The sequence below is a fragment of the Bos grunniens genome, chromosome 25 (genome assembly GCF_055505025.1).
Source record: "Bos grunniens cultivar Pamir isolate PY7600 chromosome 25, Bosgru_T2T1.0, whole genome shotgun sequence".
Lineage (NCBI taxonomy): Eukaryota > Metazoa > Chordata > Mammalia > Artiodactyla > Bovidae > Bos > Bos grunniens.
This window is the reverse complement of record NC_141189.1, coordinates 25,812,243-25,839,331: the sequence shown is the minus strand read 5'-3', so window position 1 is coordinate 25,839,331 and position 27,089 is coordinate 25,812,243. Positions and strand designations below refer to the sequence as shown.

Here is a 27,089-nt window from a genome sequence, read left to right as displayed (position 1 = left end):
TAAGAAGGGTACCCCTCACACTTACTTTCTAGGAAAATCCACAAAAAGTGTCACAGCCAGGATGATGATGAGGTCAAAGATCATCAGCTTGTACATTTCCTGCCCAACTTGGGTCTCCCAGCACTGAAACCAAGAGAGAAATAAGCCTGACTTGGAGCAGCAAAAGCCAGGTTCTACTGAGGTCATTTCCAGCCCCCGATCCTGTGCCTCTGGAGGCCACCAGTCAACACTCCCCTGAGCTCCAGCACAGACTTGGGTTTTCAAACCCTTAGGAGTTCCTGGTGTGACAGATTCAGCTACAGAGCAAGAAAGAGGATCACCTGGGATTCACACCCTTGGCTCCACGGGCTGTTCTCTCGACCTTAATGCTACCGCGCCCCCCCGCCCCCGCCAAATGACCCACCTCGTAGGACGCCCTTCCCCCCAGCCTCACCGGGTAGAGTTTCTGGTTGTAGCCACAGAGCTCACACAAGTAGTTGTCACAGGATGTAATCTTGGAGCCCAGGGTGAACACCAGCACACAGATGGTGGCCAGCCGCATGAAGACGCACCTGCGGGGGAGAGGGGAGGCGGGGAACATGGGATGAGAAGGGCTTGGGGCAAGCTGGCCCCTCGGAACAGGGCTGGGTGCAGAGAAGTGGCCTTTCTTAACAGCAAACCCACAGATGGGCACCGGGCTTCAGTTTGGGATGATGAGTAAGTTCTGGAAACGGCAGTAGTGATGGTAGCACAACACTGAGTAAGTACTTTGTGCCACTGAATTACACACTTATAAGTGGCTAGGATGGTAACTTTCATGTTATATATATATTTTATCACATTTTTTTAAATGCAAAAGAAAAAAAAATATCAGAAAGCTGGGAAGTCCTGAGTCCATGACGATGTAGCCATGCTCAGAACAACTCCTGAAAAGAACTAACTGAATTTTCTAAGTATCAGTTTTGAGAGATGGCTTAGGATATATTGAGAAGTGGGAAAAAAAAATACATGGCAGAGTCTCAGGTAGAAACAATCCTATTTTTAAAAGAAAACAAAACGTGTGAATATTGGCATGAACAACAGGAACCATGTAGATAAGGGCTGCTGGGGGGAAGTGGATTCAAGACAGGAGGGCAGAGGGCTCGTTTTCTACGAAGATGGTTCATTTATTGTTTGGTTTATAATTTTTAAAAATTAAATGAAATAGAAACATTAAAAGTGTGTGAGTTGGCGGGCAAACCTATACCATCCATCTGATATTCTGTGCTCCTGGGAGATGTGAGTACCCAGCATTGCCAGGGAGGCTTCCATAACTCAAAACTCATTTGGTATCTAACTAAAAAGTCTGAGTCCACAGTCATTATTGGTGACGAGGGGATATAGAAAAACAAAAGACACAAACAGCAACAATGATCTAAATCCAAATAAAGAACATTATATAAGACAAATGCCCCAGCTTCTCTCACAAACCAATGGCATAACACAAGGGAAGGGGGATTTTTGAAAGGACAAAAGGGATTTAAGAAACATTAACAACCCAAACCAGCAGGGGGCCTTTCTCTGGATCTTGATTTGAACAAACCAAGACCAACCAATCACAGAAAGCTCTCTGCAGCTCCACCAGGGACCTGACAATTCTATGAGGCATGACGATGGCTATGTTTAAAAAGAAAAGTCCCTGTCACTTTAGAGATACACTGAGCTTTTACAGGTGAAACATGTTGCCTGAAATTTGCTTAAAATATTCCACCAGAGTAGGGGAACCGCATGAAAGAAGACTAGCAAAATGTTTACCGCAGCACTGTTTATAATAGCCAGGACATGGAAGCAACCTAGATGTCCATCAGCAGATGAATGGATAAGAAAGCTGTGGCACATATACACAATGGAGTATTACTCAGCCATTAAAAAGAATACATTTGAATCAGTTCTAATGAGGTGGATGAAACTGGAGCCTATTATACAGAGTGAAGTAAGCCAGAAAGAAAAACACCAATACAGTATACTAACGCATATATATGGAATTTAGAAAGACGGTAACAATAACCCTGTATACGAGACAGCAAAAGAGACACTGATGTATAGAACAGTCTTTTGGACTCTGTGGGAGAGGGAGAGGGTGGGATGATTTGGGAGGATGGCATTGAAACATGTATATTATCATATGTGAAACGAATCGCCAGTCCAGGTTTGATGCATGATTCAGGATGCTCGGGGCTGGTGCACTGGGATGACCCAGAGGGATGGGATGGGGAGGGAGGTGGGAGGGGGGTTCAGGATGGGGAACACACGTACACCCGTGGCAGATTCATGTCAATGTATGTCAAAACCAATACAATATTGTAAAGTAATTAGCCTCCAATTAAAATAAACAAATTTATATTAAAAAAATTTTTTTTAAAGACTAGAAAAATGTTGGTAAATAGTTGAAACTAAGTGATGGACACACATAGGGGGTCACCATACTTTCCTATTTGAAAATTTCCAAAAAAAAAAAAACCTTTTTTTTAAAAGATGCAAATACCACCTGAGGCATTTGAGAAGCAGAAAGAAAACGTTCCAGTTTCATACAGCCCCCACCTGGTCCTCCTTAACTCATGTGTGTTAACTTGGGTCCAGCTTTACCTTTGGCATTTTTTTTTTTATGAAACTGAATATTTTTCAGTATGAGAAGAGAGATTACAACAAATTCTAAAAAGGCAACAGTAGCACACACAGTCGGTATCTGGGCCACATTTTTCTCAGCATTCACTCCAGCAAAAGTCTCAGGTTCCTACTGCAAGTTCCTAGTGTAACTCTCTTCCCAAGGCCCACGTGCTGGGGCCATGGGATGGAACTTGTGGGGGAGTTAATGCCCTTGGGACTCGGCCACTCTTAGGCAGGGGAGGGTGAACATTTGTTGAAGGACAAACACTCTACTGAGTGGGAAAACCCTAAGATATTTTCCATGCAAACTCCCTGAGCTGTCCCGCAGAACCGAGCCCCAGTTACAACTTCCCAAACAGCATACCCTTTATTAGCTGCCTTCCCTTCTCTCCCACTTCCTCACTCTCCTGCTGGCATACACGTGTCCTTCTAACATCTCCAGAGCAGCATTCCTCCAAGGACCCACCCTATGCCCTCAGCTGTCAGGGTGCTAATACATGACTGAAAATACACCGCAGCCGAGTAGACACTTAAGAGATTTCTCTGCATGTGAAAACTCTGAGTCATTTGTGGAGACTATCTGAAGGCTGAAGAGGATTTCTGACCCAGCAGGGAAAAAGGTACCACAATTGATTAGCAATGTCTGCTGTGGGCAGGGGAGGTGACAAGTGGTGACCTGTTTGCCATGCCTAGGCATTACCTAAGGATTGTCAGCCGGATCTCAAAACCTGGGGAATAATCCTCATAGTGGATGATCTTGGCAAAGATTATCGGGGTGATAAAATTGGCCAGCGTGATCACAATAGAAGGCAGGTACAGAATCAAGAGGTTCTCTCCAAAAACCATCTTGTCAATTTCCTATGAAGATAACAAAACTGGTCAGGAGTATAATAAATTGCATCACAAATGAATTGACCTTAAGAGAACACAACTATACATATGTCAAATCATTATGCTCAACACCTTAAACTCACACAGTGTTGAATGTTAATTATATCTCATTAAACTGTAAGGGGGAAAAACACCCAAATACATTCAGCAAATGAAACAAAACATTTTTTCATTCAACATGGCACCTAAAACTAAGCAATCTTCTCCCTTGGGTGTTCAAACAGAGGAACCATGATCTAGTACCATACTAAAAGAAAAACAAGCTCTACTGGATTTATTAAGGTGAAATATTAAAAAACCCATGCATTCTGGATCAACGGGTAATTTACAGAATTTTCAAGGCTGTAATTTTATTTTTATTCCAGATAGCCATATATGTCATCGAAATTCTATTATGAAAGGAGAGAATGGTTATTCCAGGTCAATTAGTACTAATTGAACATGCTGTAAACTACCCATTGATACACAATCTGTCTCCCTAGGTAAATGGCTATCTATCTGACTAAATTTTGGCCAAAGGGATATAAGTAGAAGTTTTCCATGCAACCTCCATGTGCTGCCCCCCATCTCCTTTACTTCCTCCCCACTGGCTGGTGGGCTACCCTGTGCCATACAGGAGAAGGCCACATCCTAAGGAAGGCAGGGCTATAAGATGGAAGGAACCTGGGCCCCTGATGGCTGATTTCATGAAGCAGAGCCACTAGACCAACTAGGATTTTTAAAACTACTGTTATTTTAGGTAAACTGAGTCCCCTTTACCTACTTACTAAAGTAGTACAGCTGGGGCTTAAATCCAGGCAGTCCAGCCTAGACGTGAATACTGTAAATTCCAGGAGGAGTAGGTACCCCAAACACACTATTTTGGATGCTTTTTTCCCTACTGAAAATAAAAAACTGGTTGGTTTGATCTTAGTTTTTTTGTCATATCAGCCAAATGTATATTCCCATATGTAAAACAGAATGATGATAGTATCTCCCTTGCAGGTTTGCAATACACTTAGCATACATAACGCCCTACCGGAGTAAAAGTTAAATTGACTTTCACGAAGCACTTACTTTTTTCATGTGTTCTTGAGAGAATATAGTCGCTTTGTAGATTGCATAAAAGCATGCTGCTAAAACAGCCAGCACAATACAGTTCAAAAATAGTCTCAAAGAGTAAATTCGTATCGTTTCTTCCGAAGTCCTTTCTGCTATTTTTTGCCGTATTCTTTCCTCCTCCAGATCTGCCTGAGAACCAAAGAAAACTCATTTGTGAGCACTGGGATGAAAGGATATTTAGGGGTGGAAACTGTGACTCATTGTCATACCCTCCCTCTCGATCTTTACAGTTTCCTTAAATACTCATCTCCCCCAGGATACCCTCTCAGACCAAGCCCAACCAGTTTCCAAGTCTACTAAAAGCTTAAGTGAAGGCAGAACTTCCTATTAAGACTGCAATTCCACTTTGCACTATATGTGAAAACTGAACTATAACCCATTCAGGACATTATCTAGTGTAGTAATTATGTAGTAGGCATTGTGGGGCTTTCCTGGTGGCTCAGCTGGCAAAGAATTCACCTGCAATGCAGGAGACCTTGGTTAAATTCCTGGGTCAGGAGGATCCCCTAGAGGAGAGCATGGCAACTCACTCCAGTATTCTTGTCTGGAATATTCCCATGGACAGAGAAGCCTGGTGGGCTTCAGGCCATGGGGTCACATAGAGTCGGACACAATTGGGTGACTAAGCAGCACAGCAGGCATTATTTCTTTAAACAAATAATACACCTGGTTTGACTCCTTCCATCTCATGTTGTTAATCTTTTGATATCATCTGTCTCTCCTCCTTTTTGGGCAGGTTTGATAAAGATGATATTTGTTACTCCTTTTATCCTAATTAATTTGGAACTTCTGCATTTTCATATTCTCTGCATCCACCTTATCATCATAGCATTCTTAGTTCTATTTGTCCTGTTTTACGTTCTATTTCTCCTGGTTTATGACAGGTTCTCATCAAGTGGAAAATTAAGTACAAACCAACAAGGACCTGCTGTATAACACATGGAACTCTACTCAGTATTCTGTGATAATCTATATTAGAAAATAATCTAAAAGAGAATGGACATATGTAATAACTGAATCACATTGCCATACATCTGAAACTAACACAACTTGGTAAATCAACTATACTCCAACAACTTTTTTTTAAAAAGAATCAGTTTTCTTCAACTAGGATTAAAATAAGTTTCCTAAATTAAAAAAAAAAAGTTCTGAGAAGGGAAGATACCATCTCTTTCCCCAGCTCCAGTTCACCAGCTTTATGCTTGGAGGTAAAGTGATCAACCTCAGGAAGTGGTTCTTCAAAACGCTCTTGAAAACCTCACAGGGGAAGGTACCTAAGCAGGACAGCCCGCCCCCCACTCGCTCCTCTGCAGGCTGCAACCCCAGCTCCCACCAAGAGAAAGCCGAGCAGCACTCACCCGGAGCTCATAGCGCAGGCTGCTGTGCTTCAGGTCCGCCATGCTGCGGTTGGTGATGCAGAAGTCCCAGCCGGCAAAGACCTTGTTGCAGTAACTCTGGAAGTGCTCCTCACTCCGGATCAGGTTGATTTTGAACCCTTCCACCGACCTGACCCCAAAACATGATTATCCATTTTATTACAACAACAAAACACAGGCCTGTGGATTGGCTTTGTCTAAAATTAAAAGGATATACACGTGACTGCATCTTCTACCGATTTTGACATGCATGGCCCAGCTCTGGACCATTCTAAATATGAAGCAGACAATCAGGCATCTCAGTGTTGAAAATTGGTCCCTTTATCCATTTCAATGACCTTGTTCCACAGCTGGAATATAATCCAAACTCAACACACTTTAGAGTCCTACATGATCCTGCATGGCACCATCTTTCCTCCCAGAGAGCCACTCTGCTGTAATGACAATAGCTTTTTTTCTTTTCCATAAACACCCAAACCTCTCCTGCAGCCTCAGGGCCTCTGCACTTGCAGTTCTCTCTGCCCTCCCCTCTTCCTATGGCTGCCTTCTTATTCCCTGGGGTTTCACTCAAATATCCCTGTATTCCATAGATTCTCCCACTATCCCATCTACAGTTGTGGTTTCCGACTTCAAGTCAGTCTCTTTACTTTCCCTGACAGCAATAACCTAACCTACAATCATGTTATTTAACGTGTTCACTGTGTTTGTAAGTCCTTATCCTGACTAAATTTTAAATTCCTTGACAAGTACCCTGGCTGTCTTGCTACCTTTATATCCAGAGGGCCTGGATATAATTATAGCCACTATCCATCTGATGAATAAATGTATGAATAAATGACTTAAACAGTAAAATAACCAAATATTTAGTGAGCACCTGCTTAAGTCAGACACAACTCTGTTGCACAAGTTCATAATCAATACTCATTCAAATGCTTTTCTGGAAAACATACTCTGGCACTTGACATAGCAATAAATACATCAAATGCCACACACTCTGTAGACAAACCAGGGTATTTTTAGGATTCACTACTGAGTTGTGAACACAAATAGAAGTGGAAGGAATTATAGCAATCAGTCATTCTGCCAAAGGTTCATAGCAAGGCATTTATGTCAGAACCACCTGGGCTGCTTTTCCAGTGATTCCACATGGAAGCACTCCCAGGTGATTCCATATCCTGAGATTTTTAATTCAGTATGTCTCATGGAGGGTAGTGCATCCAGAATTATGCTATTCATAAAGCTCCATGGTGATTCTGAGGTCCCACTCCAGTTGAATTGGTCTGATTTAGACCAAACCTACATTTTACAGATGAGAAAACTAAGATCTAGAGAAGGGAAAAATTATTTCCTAGGTCCAGAGAGCTAGAGGCAGAACTGGGGCTAGTTGAGTGGTGATGATGATGGTGATAATGATTTTAATGTCTACAAGGTGCCAAGCCCAGTGCTAAGTTCTTTACCTGCCCTGTTTCGGTTAATCCTCACAACAACCCTTCTAGGTGTGCGCATCTCACAGATGAAGAAAATGAGGTCCAAAGAGGTGGAGTGACATTTGAACCTTGGTCTCTGGACCCCAAGTCCACCCTCTTCGCTAACCTATAGCACTTCCTCCCGCCTGGGGAGGCCGCTTCCCATTACATCACGGGCGCCCTCTCTGCAGGCCTTACCGTTAGGTGAAAGAGCTCAGTCAAGACCTTCAGGTGGATTCACTGTTCAGCTAATAAAGCTTCTTCTTCAGGGCCCCTTTCAAGGCCCCGGAAGCACCTCTAGCAGCATGTTCGTGAGGTCTTGTTTTTATTTTGTATAACATGCAAAAGATACTCCCATGCTCTTTGTCTTACAGAGGTTCCCTCCATACTGTCTACACAGAAGGTCCATAAAACTTGGGTCTGCCCCTACCACGAGCACAGACAGCAAAGCCAGAGCCCCACTCAACCAACATTTCTTTACCAAGCATCTTTACGCCCTCAAGAAGAGCAGAAATGACTGCTCTTTCCTGTCAGTACTGTCTGTCTGGTGGGGGACAGACACACATCAGTTCATTTTCATCTCATAGATTCTGACTCAGGACACAAGTACCTAGCTGGGCTCTGGGGTTTTCTCTGTGGTGGCGAACCCTGATCTCCATGGAGGACAAACTCAGACTCTAACAGCCTGGTCTCTTTTATATCTGTAATAAGGAGCTTCACAGCCCCATGGCTTACAGCACTGCCTGGCTCTTATAGGGACAATGAAGTGGGTAAAAGAGGTGTTCATCCAAGCTTCCCACTTGGGCTGGAGACAGTAAGCCGTCCATCAGGAACGTGCGGTTCTCCTTCCATAGCGTAGCACAAGTGCTGGGAAGTGGCTGCCAGCCAAGGACAACAGTTCTCAGCCTCCCCTGCAGTGAGCTGTGGTCATGTGACTGAGCTATACTGACGGAATGACAGTGAAGTCCATTCCTCTCAGGCTGAGCCCAGAAACACCTTCCGTGTGATTCTCCTCCAAGGTCGTTTTCCCTTCCAGCCCTTAAGAGGAACAGCAAACCCACACATGCAGACGACGGCTAAGCTTCAGTCAGCCTGAGCTATGGCAGGACTGAGGAGGAGTCTTCTACACTAACCTGTGCCCATTAAGAACTCCATGTAAGGAAGTTCACGTATGACTTTCATCGTGTTGGGCCACTGTACTTTCGGGGACAGTTATTTGTTAAAGTAATTTAAAAATAATTAATATTTCTCATTTTTCTTGGAATTGACATCTCCCACTAAAATATCTGTCCACCATGGGAAATGCCACAATCACATATGACCCTAACCCACTGGCCACAACTGAAGGGTCAGGATTGGGCGCCTGAATGAAGCAGAGCCAATGAGTTCTTCAAAGGATTTCTGAGCTTGTGACCCTGGGACTCCACACAAGGAAGCTGCCACCAGCAGAATCAGAAACGCAGGAGCCCGTGCTTTGAGTTGTTTTGAATCCATCTTTGTCCTTCCTGTAATGTGGAGTTTCCTCTCTTCCTTGGTTCTCTCAGCCACTCAATCCCCCTTTATCCCAGTTGTCAGAGTTGGGATTCTGCCACTTGCAACCCAATAGAGACCTGTTAGCATACACACCAGATCAAAGACAATGCTGGGGGAATGTATTCAGTAGCGATTGACTGAAAACTCCAGGCTGCTACTCCAGCTCCCAATTGCTGCCTCCATTTCCTCCAGGTCTCCACAGCTGCCAGCACATTCACAAATCTTGTTTTCCATAAAGCCCACCCTTGGATTCTTCTCATCCTTTGGGCAATGGCTCCCAGAGTCCACAGACCTCCAAGAGACTCCAACCATCAACAGTAATTCAAAAAGAACAAAATGATAAGATAAACTGTACCTTTTCACTATCCAAACAAGGCTCAGAGCCAGGTAGGCAATTGTGCTTAACAAATAAGCCAGAGGCAGATCATAGGTGAAATTCTGAAATTTCACCCCATCAATGGTGTAATGTCCATAAAAGAGGTAGGTATCTTCCAGGAAACCCTGAAATAAAGCCAAGGGCACGGGGTCAGATTGCTGAACTGACTGCAGGAAACCAGTCTCCACCTCAAGGAATTCACATTCCAGTGTCATTGTTCATCCCTGAATTCCCAGAGACTGGAAAAATTCCAGATCTGTAGCAACATGGATACAACTAGAGATTATCAAACTAAGTGAAGTCAGAAAGTCAAATCCCATATGATATCACTTATATGTGGGAGTCTGAAATATGACACAAATAGAAACAGAATCATGAATATAGAGAACAAACTGGTGGTCAAAGATGAGGATGTTGGGAGTTAGCATATGTAAGCTTTTATATAAAAAATGGATAAACAAGCTCTGTGCTGTAACGTAGGAGTATATTATAAAACAAATAACGTACTGGACTTCCCTGGTGGTCCAGTTCTTAAGACTCCACACTTTCAACACAGGAGGCGTGGGTTCAATCCCTGGTCAGGGAACTAAGATCTCACATGCTATACAATGCGATTAAAAAAAAAGATATAGATACACATATATACAAATATACATATAACTGAATCACTTTGCTGCACAGCAGTAATTAACAACACTGTAAATCAACTAGTACTTCAACTTTAAAAAATTAATTTAAAAATTTAGACCAATTCAAAAAAAATTCCAGAAGTATATAGCTGCTCAATTAGGGTTTGGGAAATAAAGCACAGATAAAGTCTGAGCATTAAAAATACATAAGGGTACAATCCAAAAATGAAATTAAGGAAACAATCCCATATGCAATAACAGCAAAAAAATGACATCCTTAGGAACAGATTTAACAAATCAAGTATAAACCTTATGTTCTTAAAACCATAAAATATTGTTTTAAAAATTAAATAAGAACTAAGTAAATGGGAAAACATCCCTTGTTCATGGATCACGAGATCCATGCCAACCTTCCCCAAACTGGTCTACATAATCAATACATCGCTATCGGAATCCCAGCTGACTTCTGTGAGAAACTGCTAAGATAATCCTAAAATTCATATAGAATTGCAGGGGTCTCAGAATACCAAAATAATCTTGAATAAGAAAAATAAAGTTGTTAAGACTGCTACTGCTACTGCTGCCAAGTCGCTTCAGTCATGTCCGACCTGTGTGACCCCATAGACGGCAGCCCACTAGGCTCCCCTGTCCCTGGGATTCTCCAGGCAAGAATACTGGAGTGGGTTGCCATTTCCTTCTCCAGTTGTAAGACTAACACATCCCAATTTCAAAACTTACAACAAAACAACACTAACCAAAACAATGTGATATTAGTGTAAGAATAGATGTATAGGTAAATGGAATAGAACTGAGTCCAAAAATGAAACCCATACATCCACGGTCAACTGATTTTTGATAAGGGCAAAAAGAAACAGTGCTGAGATAACTGGACGTGCACACATGCTCAGTTGCTCAGTAGTGTCCAACTCTTTGCAATCTGCCAGGTTCCTCTCTGGATAGCCACATGCAAAAAATAAAATAAAGCTGAGCCCCTGCTGCTGCTGCTGCTGCTGCTGCTAAGTTGCTTCAGTCGTGTCCGACTCTGTGCGACCCCATAGACAGCAGCCCACCAGGCTCCCCCGTCCCTGGGATTCTCCAGGCAAGAACACTGGAGTGGGTTGCCACTTCCTTCTCCAATGCATGAAAGTGAAAAGTGAAAGTGAAGTCGCTTAGTCGTGTCTGACCCTCAGCAACCCAACGGACTGCAGCCTTCCAGACTCCTCCATCCATAGGATTTTCCAGGCAAGAGTACTGGAGTGGGGTGCCATTGCCTTCTCTGAGCCCCTACCTTACCCTATATGTAAATTTTAACCTAAAATAGACTGCAGGCCTAAATGTAAAAACTAAAGCTATAAAACTCTTAGAAGAGGATAGAGAGTTAAATCCGCATGATTTTGAATCTGGCAATGGATTATTAGATATGACACCAAAAGCACAAGCAATAACAGAAAAAAGAAACTGGACTTCATAAAAAATAAAAACTTTTGTGCTTCTAAGGACACTATCAAGAAAGTGAGAAGACAATCCAGAGAAGGGGAGAAAATATTTATAAATCATATACATGATAAAGTATTTGTATCTATAATATTTGGAGAAGGAAATGGCAACCCACTCCAGTATTCTTGCCTGGAAAGTTCTTTGGACAGAGGAGCCTGGAGGGCTACAGTCCATGGGGTGGCAAAGAGTCAGCCATGACTGAGGGACTGAGCACAGCACATCTAGAATATTGAAAAAAAACTCTTATAACTCAACAATAGAAACACAGATAATCCAATTAACACTAAAAAGAGAATCCAAACAGACATTTATTCTAAGAAGATACACAAAAGACCAATAAGCACATGATCAACACTATTCATTAGAGAAATGCAAATCAAACCACAAAGAAATTCCACCGCACAAACTAGGGTGACTATAATCAAAAGGCCAGGTAACAGCGAGTACTGGCAAGATGTAGTAGATACATCAGAAGACTTATTCAGTGCTAGTGAAGATGGAAAGCATACAGCCACTGTGGAAAAGTTTGGTAGTCCCTCAAAAAGTTAAACATCTGACCTGGTGATTTCCACTCCTCAAAGAAGTGAAAAGATATATGCACACAAAATCTCGAACATGAATATTTTTAGCATCACATAATAGGAGAAGGCAATGGCAACTCAGTCCAGTACTCTTGCCTGGAAAATTCCATGGACGGAGGAGCCTGGTAGGCTGCAGTCCATGGGGTCTCACAGAGTCGGACACAACTGAAGCGACTTAGCAGCAGCATTCATAACAGACAAAAGGTGAAAACCATCCCGATGTCCATGATGACTGTATAAACAAAACACAGTATTTCCACACAATGTGCTCTTACTTGGCCACAAGGAATCAAAGACTGACAGATGCTCCAACATGCATGAACCTTAAAAATTTGCCAAGAAGTTAGAGACAAAAGATCTTATATTATACGATTCCACTTACAAGAAATGTCATGAATAAGCATTTCATAGAGACAGAAAGTAGATTAGTGGTTGCTTAGCATTGATTAGCGGAATTGGTAGGTGAGAATGGGTACAGGTTTCTTTTTGAGGTGATAAAAATATTTTAAAATTGATTGTGGCAATGGCTGCATAACTCTATGAATATACTAAAAACCACTGAATTGTACACTTTAAATTGGTGAATTGTACAATATGTGACTTGTACCTCAATAAAGCTATTATCAGAGAAAAATAAAACAAAACAACACCCCACCTCGAAGCCCAAAGGAACCCTATGAGAAAATACAGCAGAGAAAAGTCCATGACTCTTACTGTGGGAATAAATGAGTTCACCTCAGACTCCTCCTTGAATAGCAAGGGACAGACCATCCTAGGAGAGTGCAGAAGGAAACATACAGAGAACAGAAATAGTATACGTAGCAACTAGATGTTCACTACAGTATTGTTTAGAAAGGGGAAGATGGAAACAATCTGAATGTTCATCAATCAGAGACTGGCTAGATCATGAAAAATCCATACTGTAGAATATTAAGAAGCCCATATAGGTGCATAAGAAAGGTCGAGAAAGCAATGAACCATGGTGTGAAGGGATTAGTGGTCTCTGGGAAGAAGTAATTTTATTTTTCACTCATTAAGTCTTATATTTCTTATGAAAACCATGTATTCTTATACTGAATAGTTCAGTAAATTTTTAATAGGAAAATAAAAGATGTAGAAACACAAGACTCCATCTTTTTTTTGTAACTCTGGGGCACACAGGCCATAAAAACTTGCCCAAGTACACAAAGCCTGTCTTTATTGCCCTGGGTTGGTATCAGGACTGTCCTCAATCAAGTAGCGTAACAGGACAAAGGTCCACTGGGCCCGGAAAATAATTTCTCTGGTGTGATCATGAGCTTGGCTCAATTGTTTTCAGCAAAGACAAGCCACTGCTTAATCTCTGTGGCCAGCTCCCTCCTGGGTCTATTTAAATTTAAATTTACATGTGACACGATAAAGGTTACTAGCTAAAACTACTGTAGTCATCATATAATAATATATAAATGTATCCAAAGGTTGTACATTCTCAAATGCATACAACACTATGTCAATCAGATCTTAATTTTTAAAACACACACACAATAGATGTAAGAATGCTACTTACTTGCTATGTTGAAAACTGCGTTTTTTAGTGACTAAATGTGACAGGCATACTCTACTACATTAGTGAAGATTTTAAAACCACAGGACAAAAGATGGTTGTCAAAGTGCTACATGCTCAATATGTTCAGAATACTTTTATTTTAGTCAACGCAGGGGATGTCAATTCTGTAATGCGTGTAGAAAAGTTTTTAAAAGTCAGTGTGAGAGAAGTTTGTAAGACTGCTACAGACTTGCAACACACATGGAGAAATGAATCCCAGTATTTCCACGAGTGGACGTGACAGTCGTTTTGTAATACATATAGAAATGTTAAAAAACACTTGTAAGAAATATGTTAAAGTAGCATGTGCTTACTACATAGAAAATCCTGTAGCACGAGTGGATGCTCTGCTCATTCCATAAACACGAACAGAAGTGTTTAAAAACACATGGAAACTATGTGTAAGTGTGCTACTCGCTTGCATAGTGAGAACAGTGACATCACAGGGAATGTATGTGATGGCCATTCTGTAATGTGTGTAGAATGGTTTTTAAAACACCTATTGAAAACAAATACATTGCAATTGAAATGAACAATAAAATTGAATTAAAATTCAATTTCTTGGTCACAGTAGCCACGTAACTCAAGTACTTAAGAGTTAGTGGCTGTTGAATTTCACAGCATAGATTCAGAACCTTCTCATCGCTATAGAAACTTCATTCTTTGGGGCAGGGCTATTTTTCATCATGCGTAATTTACTGAGCATTTATGATCAAGTGCATCTAAGTCTCCTATCAAGTCTTTTCTATGATGAAGATGATCATGGTGTGCGGAGCTCCACAAGGAGAAACTTCTCTTGTGGGATATGAGCAAACCAAATGGGGTTAACCGCAGTTCTGGGATGTGATCTCACCCGCATTTACCCCAGGTGAGTCACTGACTTGCCTCTCTCTTTGTATAGTTTGCAAGTTTCAGCTTTCCAATTTGCACAGTGGACGTTTTAACACCCACCTGACAATTCCTCTCAGTTGTTCTAAGGAGAACATGAAAGCAGAGATGTAAGAACCATGTTTTCAAAATTGAACGCAGTGGGCAAATGCAAAGCTTTCTATTTGTTAATTTAGAAATGTTTGATGACATGGCATTTTATACCAGTAACCTTCTGAAAGACATTTTAATATAGTTGTGCTTTCCATGGGGTCACAAAAGACACGACAATTATATATTGTCCACTTAGTGACTAAACAACAGTTTTTAAAAACAGGTAAAGGAGTGGTTCTGAACCTGGGGCAATTCTGTGCCCCAGGACACATCTGGCAATGTCTGGAGGCATGTCTGGTTGTCACAGCTGTAGGGCTGCTACTGGCACTGAGTGGAGGGAGGGCAGGATGCTGTAATGCCCCCCAGGGCACAGGACAAGCCTGTAATACAGGAGTATCAGGTAAGGCTTGAGAAACCCTCATCCAGAAGGCAGAGACAGCCACTTCTCATGGGCACTCTAATTTGCTGAAAAAAAAATGGGATTAAAAAAATGAAAGCACACACAAAAAATCATTTTTTAGAGTCAAGAATAAAAAGAAAAGAAAACCTTTGGAACTATCATAGGAAGGATGACATTAATTCCATTTCAGAGCATCAGAGTTAACATGGGATTAACAGTCTTTCAGGGCTTCCCTAGTAGTTCAGCTGGTAAAGAATCTGCCTGCAATGCAGGAGACCTGGGTTTGATCCCTGGGTTGGGAAGATTCCCTGGAGGAGGGCATGGCAACCCACTCCAGTACTCGTGCCTGGAGAATCCCCATGGACAGAGAAGCCTGGCGGGCTACAGTTCATAGGGTCACAAAGAGTCGGACACAACTGAGCGACTAAGCACACATCACAACAGTCTTTTAAGAGATTCCATGGAACGTGTATGCGTGTGCACAGTTGTGTGTGTGCGTGCATGTATGTTGTACACGTGTGCGCCACAAATCCTTGTGTGTGTAATTTCTGGGGAGAAGAGTCATAGCTTTCATCCAGGTGGTCTAGGACTACAAAATCTTAAGGGTTTTCAATGTCAGAGAAGTTAAACACATTCTATCTGGGTTTATATTCACTGAAGCTTCCGTCTATGGGGGATCTCAGATTTTGTTACAGGTCAATAAGAAGGCGGAAGGCATTAGGCAAAATCCAAGGGCTGAAAATGACAAAGCACTTTTCCTGAATATCTAAGCAGGGGTGGATGAACATCATCCTCGCCAAGAAGGTCACTGCAAATACTGTTTTTCCAACCAGTACTTGTGTCAACACTCATGTTTGACTCTCACTGCAGACATTCAGAAACCTATTTCACTGAGGATCCAAATCCAGAATTATATTAAATACTTACAGTGCCAGAAAGTAAGTCTATGACATAACTGTAAAAGTAAATGAGTCCAGAACTACTTATTGGATACACTGTGCATTGAATATCTGTAAAAAACAAAAACAAGAACATCAGTGGAAACCGCCTCAGTCTTTAGAACCTTATCATAATTTGTGTACATATGCATGTACATGTAGTCATATACAGTTACGTATGGCTGTGTTTATGAATCTATTTGCAACCCAAACCCCAGGGTACCAAGTACAATACCATTTTCCCCTTTCACTATCCTAAGTATCTAGGGATATACGTTTTTCTATACATTTTGTATTATAAGGGTCTATTACAGTACAAGTTTTCTGACTATATTGGCATTTTACGTTTTGGAATTCATGTTTGCACATGTTTTGGAAGATGTGGCTGATATAATTATTATTGCATCTTAAGCATATCCAATTTTAAAAGATCTCTACATGTACGTAAATTAACAAGCTGTTTCACTCTAAAAAAACACATATTTACCTACATAAAACTGATCAAGAAATTTTTTGAACACCAATTTTAGTGACACTACATTGTGCTTGATCAACTAATTCACTTGCTTTGTATCAGTCAGCTACTGCTGTGTAATAAATAGCCCCAAGTCTCAGTGACTTAACCTCCAAATATTTATTTTCTCCTTCATGGTCTGCAGTTTGAGAACATGAAGCTCATTCAGGATAAGCCAGGATGGACACCAGGCTCTCAGTTACATGGAGGCCTTCTCTCTGTGACTCCACTCAGGGGACAGACTGGAGATGCAATGGCTATATGGGGGGATGCTCTCTTCATGACTCTTCTTATAAGGCAGGACAACCACATAAAGCCATTTCAAGCTAAAATTCCACTGGACAAAACAAGTCACATAGCCAAGTGCAATATCAGTGGGGTCAGAAAGTATTCTTGGCCCGCAGTGGGAGGCTCTGCAAGTCACAATTACAGGAGAGTAAAAAACTGGGGAAAATAATTCAATCTACTACCCCTTCTCTGGGCCTTAGTTTCCCCTTTGTTAAAATAAGAGAGTTGAATCAGTTTCTCCAAGGCCAATCCCAGCTTTTCTATTTTATAATTCTAATGTGAGTGTTTATTTATTCATTCAACAAACATTTCTTAGTTACTATGCATCAGGTAGATGTTGGAGATAAAATGATGAGTAAGTAGAAGTTACTGCCTTTGAAAAGCTTACCATCTAGCACTAGAAAAGGCAAGTAGGAGTCAGGTATGTGTAAGGTGCTCAATGGTTTATGAACACAGTATTAGAGGTAAAGAGGAGGGAGATAGTCACTCTGTTTGGGAGTAGAGTCAGGAAGATGGAATGAGACAGCTGCTTCTCTGCTCATCACCCTGTCAAGCCTAGACATCAGCAAACTGTGGCCCGAGGGCCAAATTTGGCCAGCTGCCTCTTTTTGTCAGTACCGTGTTATCAGAACACAGCCGTGCTCATTCAGGACATCTGTCCACGGCCACTTTCGTGCCATCATGGCAGCACTGAGTAGTTGCAACAAAGACCGTATAGCCTACCAATCCTAAAATATTGACTATCCGGCCCTTCCCAGGAAGTGTGCCCACGTCACGATAGGCTTCTCATGTCTCCAGTATGCTGAGTTATTCTCATCTCTGAACCTCTGCAACTGCTGTTCGTCTGCATGAAGATGCTTCCCCAAGTTCTCCAGTGGCTCCTTGTCCTGCTGGGCTCACCTGTCTTCACAGAGGGCTCGGGGACCCCTCCAGAGTCCTGGTGTCCAACCTCTCAGTACCTTATCCTTTCCCCTCCCCACAGGCAAATTCATCCTTCATACGCCTCTTCATGCGATCCCCTCCTAACCCCCACCCTTTGCTAGAGGGCACTACATGGACTCAGCTGTGGTAGCTCCTGCCAGGACCTGAATTAAGGGCTGGCACACAGCAGGTACTCAATAAGCACTGAAAGAATGAAAAAGGGAAGGTAGGTAAGAAAAGGAAGAGAGGGACTTCTGATCCTTTCCTGAAGGAACGAAGTCTAGTAGGTAAGTAAAAAAAAAAAGCATGCATGGGAGGACCATGTAGTCAAAGGAAATAATGAGAAAGCAGAGACTCGTGGCATCCACGCTCAGAGTCCAGCTCCATTTCCTCCAAGAGGGTGGCCTCCCTCTGCCCAAGGCCCTGCTCACAGCTGAACGGACCACTGAACAGGCAGTGGTGCCCAGCAAGACAGAATGGTTTTCAGTTCTTCTAGAAAGAAATAATACTAAATAAATAAATAACAGCTGCCATTTATTAAGCACTTTCCATGGGCAAAGTACTGTATTATCTTAATACTCATTTAAAAATTATGAGTATGGCTTAAATAATCATTACTTATACTTAAAATTTTTTCCATATTAAATAATATACTTTATATTATTGTTTTTAATTATTTATAATCTCAATAGTAAACATTTTTTAATGGCCCAAGTATTAAATAGTGTAGTTATTATCTGAATAATGAAACAACTGTCTCACTATTTATATCATCACTTTCCACAAATAAGGAAAATGAGGCTCAGACAGTCTAACCAACTAGTGGAGGTGGGCCTTGAAACTGAACCCAGAGTCCTCCCACAGCAGCAGGTGATATTCATCCGTGAAATGGACATATTAGGAAATGAGAATTCAGCATCGGGCATACAGTAGGCACTCAAAGAGTCAGGATTTCCACGTTACTCTCATTTGATTTTTAAGTGTAATAGAACTAAAACAAAACCAAATGTGATGAAAAGGAATGCTGAGGGCCACAGAAGTGACTCTAGAGGGAGTTTTTCTGGGGAAGGAGTCATGTGATAGAAGCAAAACATGTTGAGCATTCAGTAAGAAAACACAGGCCCATTACTGCCACAGAGTCTGGCAAATTACTAGTGTTTAATGAATGGCAGCCTGAGCATCACCATTATGGGAGATAAAAGCCTTGAAATAAAAGCCTGAAATAAAGTCACTGGAGTAGATTGTATTATGTTTACTAAGTATTCCACTTTCTACCCTTCACTGCTTCTCCCAAATGCCTTGCTGAATCCAGGAGTAGCGAGTGACTTGCACTGGCTAAAAAGGATGTGTGTCATCTCCAGGCAGAAGCATTAGGAGCCAGCACATGTTTGCCATGACTCTTTTTTCTCTGGACATCGTGACTGCCAGTGGTCCGAAGAGAGGCTGCTCCATCAGCCTGGGCTCCAGAGAGAAGACAATGTGGAACAAAGGCACCACCAAACCATGATGGACACACAGTGTGAATAAGAAAGAACTTGGTGGTTATTAGACACTGTGCTATGGGGTCATTTGTTTCCGCAAACAGCCTAGCCTATCCTAATGCAGTCACCCAAGACTTGGATTATAAAGACCGCTAAAAAAGCAGCACTGAACTAGGTACACAATGAAAAGAACACTCTTCATGGCAAGTCAGGCCTCTTACACTCACCCACGTCTTGAGATGGAATGAGAATAAAGCTGCTGTTGGTGATCTTGTATCTGGTGAGCAAGACTGGGAGCAAAACCACCATAAAGATGATCAGAAATATCACCAAATTCAGCAACACCAGAAATCGTAAGAAGGAGAAGTAGGACTGAATCCCAGTGCCAAATTTCCCTGGAAAAAAAGAAATTCAGAAATCACTGACCAGGAGTATTGCCCCAGCACCCACTGCAGGTTCAGTCAGCCACGGAGGACCGAACTGAAATTGGAGAATCTTGGTGGGGGAAGGAAGAATCATTTTATATTCTCCATTGTTGGCTTCAAGGCTCTATTTCCTAGTGATTTAAACTTTCACATGTAAATCTACAATCAATTATAAATTACTAATTTGAAATGGTGTGAGGGAGGGGTCAATATTTACATTTTCTCATAGGAATATCTAATTAACTCAGCACCATTTATTGAACAGGTGATCTTTTCCCTAGTGAACTGCAGTAGTACTTTTGTAATTGACTATATACTTATGAAGGCTTCCCAAGTGGCTCAGTGATAAAGAAACCACCTGTCAAGCAGATGACATGGGTTCGATCCCTGGGTTGGGAAGATCCCCTGGAGAAGGAAATAGTAACCCACTCCAGTATTGTTGCCTGGGAAATCCATGGACAGAGGAGCCTGGTGGGCTACAGTAATGGGGTCGCAAAAGAGTCAGACATGAATTAGTGACTAAACAACAACAAATATATTCATGGACCTGTTTCTAAATTCTCTCTTCTGTTCAGTTGGTCTGTTTGTCTATCCTAGGACCAACACCAGACGGTCTCATCACTGCAGACTTAAAATAATATTTGATATATGGTGCTCTAAGTCTTAAAGCTCTCTTCTTCCTCCAGCATCCTTGGTTCTCTGCATTTCTATATAAATATTAAAATCAGCATATTTGTTTTGCACACATACATATGTGTGCAAAATGTGCTGAGCTTCTTACCGAGATTATATGGAATATATAGGTCAGTTTGAGAACAAGTGACATCTTTATAATATTGAGCCTTTGAACCATGAACATGGTATATATATAAGTTAATTTCTCTCAACAACATTTTATAGTTTTCTGTGCACAATTATTTCACACAGTTCTTTAGATGTATTCCTAGGTATAATGACACTATTGTGTAACTTATTTTTTAAATGTTTGTTGTTGGTATATAGGGAAGCCCTGGTGGCTCAGTGGTAAAGAATCCACCTGCCAATGCAGGAGATGCAGGTTCTGTCCCTGGGTTGGGAAGATCCCCTGGAGGAGGAAATGGCAACCCACTCCAGTATTCTTGCCTGGAGAATCCCATGGACAGCAGAGCCTGATGGGCAACAATCCATGGGGTCACAAAGAGTCGAACATAGTGACCAAGCACACATGCTGGTATATAGAAATACAATTAGTTTTATATACAGCTGTTACAACTAGCAACATTGCTAAATTCACATCAGTGCTAATAATTTGTTTTCTACAAATAAATCATGTAACCTGGAAAAAAAAAGACAAGTTATTTCTTCCTTTCTGGTCATTGTGCCTTTTTAATTTTTTCCCCAATCATTGTGCATTAGCTAGGACTTCTGAGATGATGAATAGAATCTGTGATAATTATCAACCTGTTCTTCATTCTCAATCTTAAGAGAAAAGCTTTCAATATCTCACCATTCATAGATCAGCTGGTAAAGAATCTGCCCGCAATGCAGGAGACCCTGGTTCAATTCCTGGGTAGGGAAGATCTTCTGGAGAACGGATAGGCTACCCATTCCAGTATTCTTGGGCTTTCCTTGTGGTTCAGCTGGTAAAGAATCCGCCTGCAATGCGGGAGACCTGGGTTCGATCCCTGGGTTGGGAAGATCCCCTGGAGAAGGGAAAGGCTACCCACTCCAGTATTCTGGCCTGGAGAATCCCATGGACTGTATAGTCCATGGGGTTGCAAAGAGTCGGACATGACTGAGTGACTTTCACGTTCACTTCATTTCACCATTATATATGATGAAAATCTCCAGAAAGGTGGCCCCTTAACAGGAGAGGAAGCTGGGCATGGTGGCTAAAACCTTGGGCTTTGAAGCTTCATTGCCTGGGCTCAAATTCTGGATTTGCCTTATCTTAGAGAATGAACCAGGGCAAGTATTTTAACCTGAGACACACAGATGATAAATGCCGACAGTACTTTTTAATTAAGGTATATACATTATTTTTTAGATACAGTGCTATTGTACCATAACAGACTACAGTATAGTGTAATCACAACTTTTATATGCACTGGGAAACCGACAAATTGTGTGACTCACTTTCTTACTACATTCACTTTATTGATAGTCTGGAACCAAACCCGCAATGACTCCTGGGTCTGCCTCTGCTGTGCTTAGTCGCTCAGTCATGTCCGACTCTTTGTGACTCCATGGACTGTAGCCCGCCAGGTTCCTCTGTCCATGGGATTCTCCAGGCAAGAATACTGGAGTGGGTTGCCATTTCCTTCTCCAGGGATCTTCCTGACCCAGGGATCAAACCTGGGTCTCCTGCACTGCAAGCAGATTCTACACCAACTGAGCTACTGGCAAAGCCTGGTCTGTCTGTACTTCATCCCAATTCTGACCATTATGGGGAAGTAAGTGTGTTCAGGGCCATGGCTGCCTCTGCAATCTGATAAGTCCTATTGAACCCCATCTTGCAATAATACTCTTAAATGCACAAAATATAAATGGTTATTTGTCCATATGATATCACAATATTACGAACTAAATTGGCGATAGATTAATACACGAATATCTTCATTAGTATTCAAAAATAAGACCTAGTGGCAGATCTAATCACTGCTGTAATTTCAAAGCCAAGATGAGCACACGACCTATTCCCGGACAACTGCAACACGTAGAAGGGACGGGAAGACACCTCGTGATTTTCCCGGTGATGAAGACACAGGCTCTATTAGCCCTAACTGTGGTGTGCTGCTCGCATTCCCCATGGAAGGAAAGATGACATTTCAGCTGAAGGTGGGTGAGAACAAAGCCGTACTTTCTCTAACGGCAGGCTACTTCTGCAGAGGAGCACAGGCAGTGTGGGCTGCGGTACCTTCTATGCTGCGAATGTCCTCCCGCCACAGCTCCAGGTGGGTTGTCATCTCGCGAGCCTTCTCTATGAACCTCTTCCAAGACTTGCTGCTATATCGTTTCCACTGGTCCCACTCAGACAGGTACTTCATTTGGGTCTCCTGAATGTCCCTGCATTAATAAACAAGCATGAGAATGGCAGGGTCCCCAGCTTCAGCATCAGATAAAGCCCCGACTGAGAGGATGTGGAAAACCTGGAGCCCTCATACACTGCTGGTGGGAATGCAAAACAGTGCGACCACAAGGCAAAAGTTTGACAGCTCCTCAAAAAGTTAAACAAAGAATTGCCATACGACCCAGCAATTCTAGGTAGACACTCCAGAAGAATTGAAAACAAGGTCCAAACAAAAACTTGTACACAAATATTCAGTGCAGCACTAATCACAGTAGCCAGAAGATGCTAACAACTTAAATGTCTATCAAAGGATAAATGAATAAACAAACTGATATAGCCACACAATAGAATATTATTCAGTCATAAAAAGGAAGTACCGATACATGCTACAACTTCGATGAACCTTAAAAACATGCAGCTAAGTGAAAGAAGTCAGACACAAAAGGTCCTGTATTATACGATTCCATTTACATGAAATATCCAGAATGGCAAATCTACAGAGATAGAGAGTAGAATACTGGTTGGCAGGAGCTGGGGGTTAGGGGTGCCTGTAGAAAGCAATGTGGCTTTGGAGGTTGCAGAGCCGTAAGACAGAAAGAGCCTGGGTCCCTGAGTGACTGCAAAGTCTCCCCTTGACCTCAGCCCAGGACCTTTATGTGAGCAAGAAATAAATTTCTAGTACACTGAGATTTTATGTGTGTGGGTATCTTTGTCATAGCAGCTTAGCTTATCCCAAGTAATAAACTTAATTATGTGAACTCGTCAGGAAATGTATTTTATGCCTAAAAGGCCCCCTTTCCCAAAACATACATCATATGCCCTCCAGATGGCGACCAGACAAACCTTAGTCTCCGCTTCTCAGAAATGTTCAGTGCATATTTTCGAATGGATTGGCTATCAAGGTCTTCAGTGAGTTCTCCCTCCAGTTGGAAATTGTAAGAGTCTGTTGGCTTCAGCAAAGTGCCACTTTGCTTGTCCCGGGAAAGGATGGTTGTCCTCTTACGAGCAATGGAGCGGTAACTTGGCAATTCTTGAAGGAAATTCACAGGTGGAGAAGAAAAGCAACTGGAGTCCAAAGAGAGGCTCTCTGGGTAAGAAAGAAGAAAACCATCATTCTCCCCAGTGAACCTGGGAGCCAAAAGCCAAAACTTACATAGGACACTTGGATCTCAGAGACCCTAACTAAACCTCACAGACACTCAGGAGCCTAGGGCGCTGACCAAAGGACTCCTTAATTATTTTATTTACCAGGATGGTACTCAAGCTCAGGACAATAAAATCATCTGCAAAAGGGTTCACTTTAAGCAGACGTGTTTGCAAACATACTTTACATTACATGATACTTGCATTCTAGTGTTTGGCTGCAGCCACTTGCTAAGTGTGAGGTTTGGAGTAACCCAACCTGCTTTTCATTTGTCAAATGGGATGCATAGTGACAAGAACGTCATCGTCAACAACAACAACAACAATAATAATAGGGTTTATGGAGCATTTCCTATGCACCAGGCACTGTGTTAAGAGATTCACACACACTCATGGGATGTGGACTGGCCTTATGATCTGCCTGGACCGACAGAATGCAACAAAAGTGATGCTGTGTCAGTTCTAAGTCCAGCCTCAGGAGGCCTTGCCGGCTTCAGCTGCTCTCTGGACCAGCTGCTGCTTTGTGAACAAGCTGGAGCTAACCTGCTAGAGGTGGAGACCAGGCAGAGAGGGGATGATTGCTCCAGGCCAGCCTACATAGCCTACAGTTGCTCAACTGACCACTGATCCCTCACACATAGGGAGGCAGGTACTATTATCATCCCCATTTTACAGATGAGAAAACAAAGTCACTCATGGTTCCCCAACCCCTTGCCCAAGTCCTCAAAGCCCTGCACAATCTGACTCCTGCCTGCCTGCCAGCTCCTCAGGCCCTGTGCCCTCCAAACTACATTTCTTAGGACCCTTCATACACTAAACTGGGCCTGATCCCTCCTCCTCAGGGCCTTTGCACATGCTGTTCCCTCTGCCTGGACAGAATCTGCTCCATCTCTTAGCTCCTACTTGAAAGTCTCTTCCTCGAGGAAACCATCCCTGCCTCACTGTACTTCTACTGTTACATATTTTCCCATACACAGTAAGCCCTTGACAGCACTTACCACAATCTATAACCTTGTATTTATTTGTATGGCTATGTGAGCATGTCCGTCTTGCCCCGTGGACTCTTGGACGGTAGGGACCGTGATGATTACCTCACCACTGCGACCCAGGACCCAGCGTAGTAGTTCAAGAAAATACTTGGCTCAGAGCAGTTCAACACTCACTCACTGATAGATGGATGAGAGGATGACATCTGTACTTTGCCTGTGCTTAGAAAGCGTGTTGGTGGGGAGGGGAGCTGCAAACAGAGCCAGGTCTGCCTACTCAAGACTCTTCACGCTGCTCCATCAGGTCATGGCTGGAGGTCAAGTTTTGCCGCACCCTGTACAGCAGTCCACAGAGGGAGAGCTTGCCTTTTGGAGGTGAGGAATGAACACCACCGTCAGGGTGGATTTTATGCCTGATCTGATCCTAACTGGGGAAGACCATCCTGAATGGAGACAGGACATGGAAGGAGGTGGTAGGAGGCAGCTGTAATAATAAGCAATTCCCCCGACAGGCAGCAAAGCTTCCTTGGATTTGAATCCAGGCTCTGTCACTTACCAGCTGCGTCTCTGGGAAAGTTACTTAAATCTCTCTGAGCTTCAGTTGCCTCACCTCAAAAATGAATTCATTCACCAAGTATACCTATCGTGTGTCAGATGTGGAGCAAGGGATACTGAAGTGAACAAAGTAAACATCTGACTCACACGACACTTGTTTTCTCAGGAGGGGGCATAGCAAGATCAGACAACACACATGCAATAAATATGCCAGGAAGTGTGTGCGTGCTCAGTCACTCAGTCGTGTCTGACTCTTTGCAACCCCATGGACTGTAGCCCGCTACACTCCTCTGTCCATGGGATTTCCCAGGCAAGAATATTGGAGTGGGTAGTCATTTCCTCCTCCAGGGGATCTTCCTGACTCAGCAATTGAACCCTCGTCTCTTGTGCTTCCTACATTGGCAGGTGGGTTCTTTACCACTAGTGCCAGCTGGGAAGCCCATGCCAGGAAGTAATGAGTGCAAAAAAAAAAAAAAAAATCAGGTAAGGGCACAGAGGTAACAGGCAGGGTACACTGTTTTTTATAAGATCGAGTCAGGTATGGCTTCTCTACTAAGGTAGCATTTAAGCTGAGGCTAAATGGAGGGGTGGTATGTATACCCTGTGGATACTGGTGAAGGGAATTCTGGGAGAGGGAAACAAGTGCAAAAGTCCTGAATCAGGGGTGTGTGCGATGTGTTTGAATTAGAGCACAGAGGCCTGGGTGGCTGGGGAAGAGTGATTGAATGGGAGCCTCGTAGGGTCTTTTGTTGATGGCCCCCAAAGAGCTACACCAGCCCTCTGGGGTCCCCTCCTCTTGAATCTGGGCTGGATCTGTGACTTGCTTTCACCAAAGTTGCAACAGAGGTGACACTCTGCCAGTTCCAGACTCAAGCCTTAAAAAGCCTGGAAGCTTCTACCTTTCCCTGCTGGCTCAGATGGTAAAGAATCTCCCTGCAATGCAGGAGACTCTGTTCGATCCTTGGATCAGGAAGATCCCCTGGAGAAGGGAATGGCTACCCACTCCAGCATTCTTGCCTGGAGAATTCCAAGGACAGAGGAGCCTGGTGAGCTATAGGCCATGGGGTCACAAAGAATTGGACATGACTGAGCAGCTAACATTTTCACCTGTGCTGCTGGGAGCCTGGGGCTGCTGTGTAAGTTCACCTGTGCTGCGGGCACAACCACGTGCAGAGAAAGAAGCTGCAAGCCTCCAAGGAAGACAGCCAAGGAACTGGATGACAGTGAGAACCAAGGTCCTGGCTTATGAACCCAGTGAGCCGGGGTCCCCAGCCCTCCGGGTCATCCCCGCCATGGGCATGAAAAGGCCACTGGATGCTCAGAGCCAGCAGACATGACACACAGCTGAGCAAACTGTCTCCTCTGTAGCCTGTTCAGTTCCGGATGCATAGGATCAGCAGAAAGATTACAATGGCTTAAGCTATCACGTGTGGCGCAATCTATTAAGCAACAATAGGGAGCTGGGACAGAAAGAGTAGAAAGCAGGGGTCAGAGGTGGCCAGGCCAGACCAGGTCAGACTCTGTGGGCTGGGCTATGACCTTTTGATGTGGCAGATGGGCAGTCACCCAGGGTTCTGGGCCAAAGCATGTTGTGATCTGACCACATTTCAAAGGGTCACTCTGTAGGCTTTGAGGCTAAGGACGAGACCCATCACAGGAGTGCCAGCTTATGAGAATCAAAGGCGATCATGCAGATAGAAACACTGAGCACAGCCCGGCACGAAGCAGGCTCCGTAAATGTACTTATA

The 27,089-nt window shown here is 42.9% G+C and overlaps 1 protein-coding gene across 3 annotated transcripts in view; it reads right to left on the bottom strand.

Annotated features, from left to right (window-relative positions):
* Positions 1-27,089, bottom strand: part of TMC7 (transmembrane channel like 7) — a 56,098-nt gene that overhangs the window by 14,919 nt on the left and 14,090 nt on the right. For all 3 annotated transcript variants that reach the window (XM_086375549.1, XM_086375550.1, XM_086375551.1), the window contains exons 2-11: positions 23,501-23,744; positions 22,505-22,653; positions 19,411-19,578; positions 15,969-16,051; positions 9,348-9,493; positions 5,976-6,123; positions 4,573-4,746; positions 3,326-3,483; positions 434-551; positions 26-123 (exon numbers count right to left, since the gene is read on the bottom strand). In XM_086375549.1, coding sequence (XP_086231675.1) covers positions 26-123; positions 434-551; positions 3,326-3,483; positions 4,573-4,746; positions 5,976-6,123; positions 9,348-9,493; positions 15,969-16,051; positions 19,411-19,578; positions 22,505-22,653; positions 23,501-23,744 — 1,486 coding nt within the window. The remainder of the gene's footprint in view (positions 1-25; positions 124-433; positions 552-3,325; positions 3,484-4,572; positions 4,747-5,975; positions 6,124-9,347; positions 9,494-15,968; positions 16,052-19,410; positions 19,579-22,504; positions 22,654-23,500; positions 23,745-27,089) is intronic.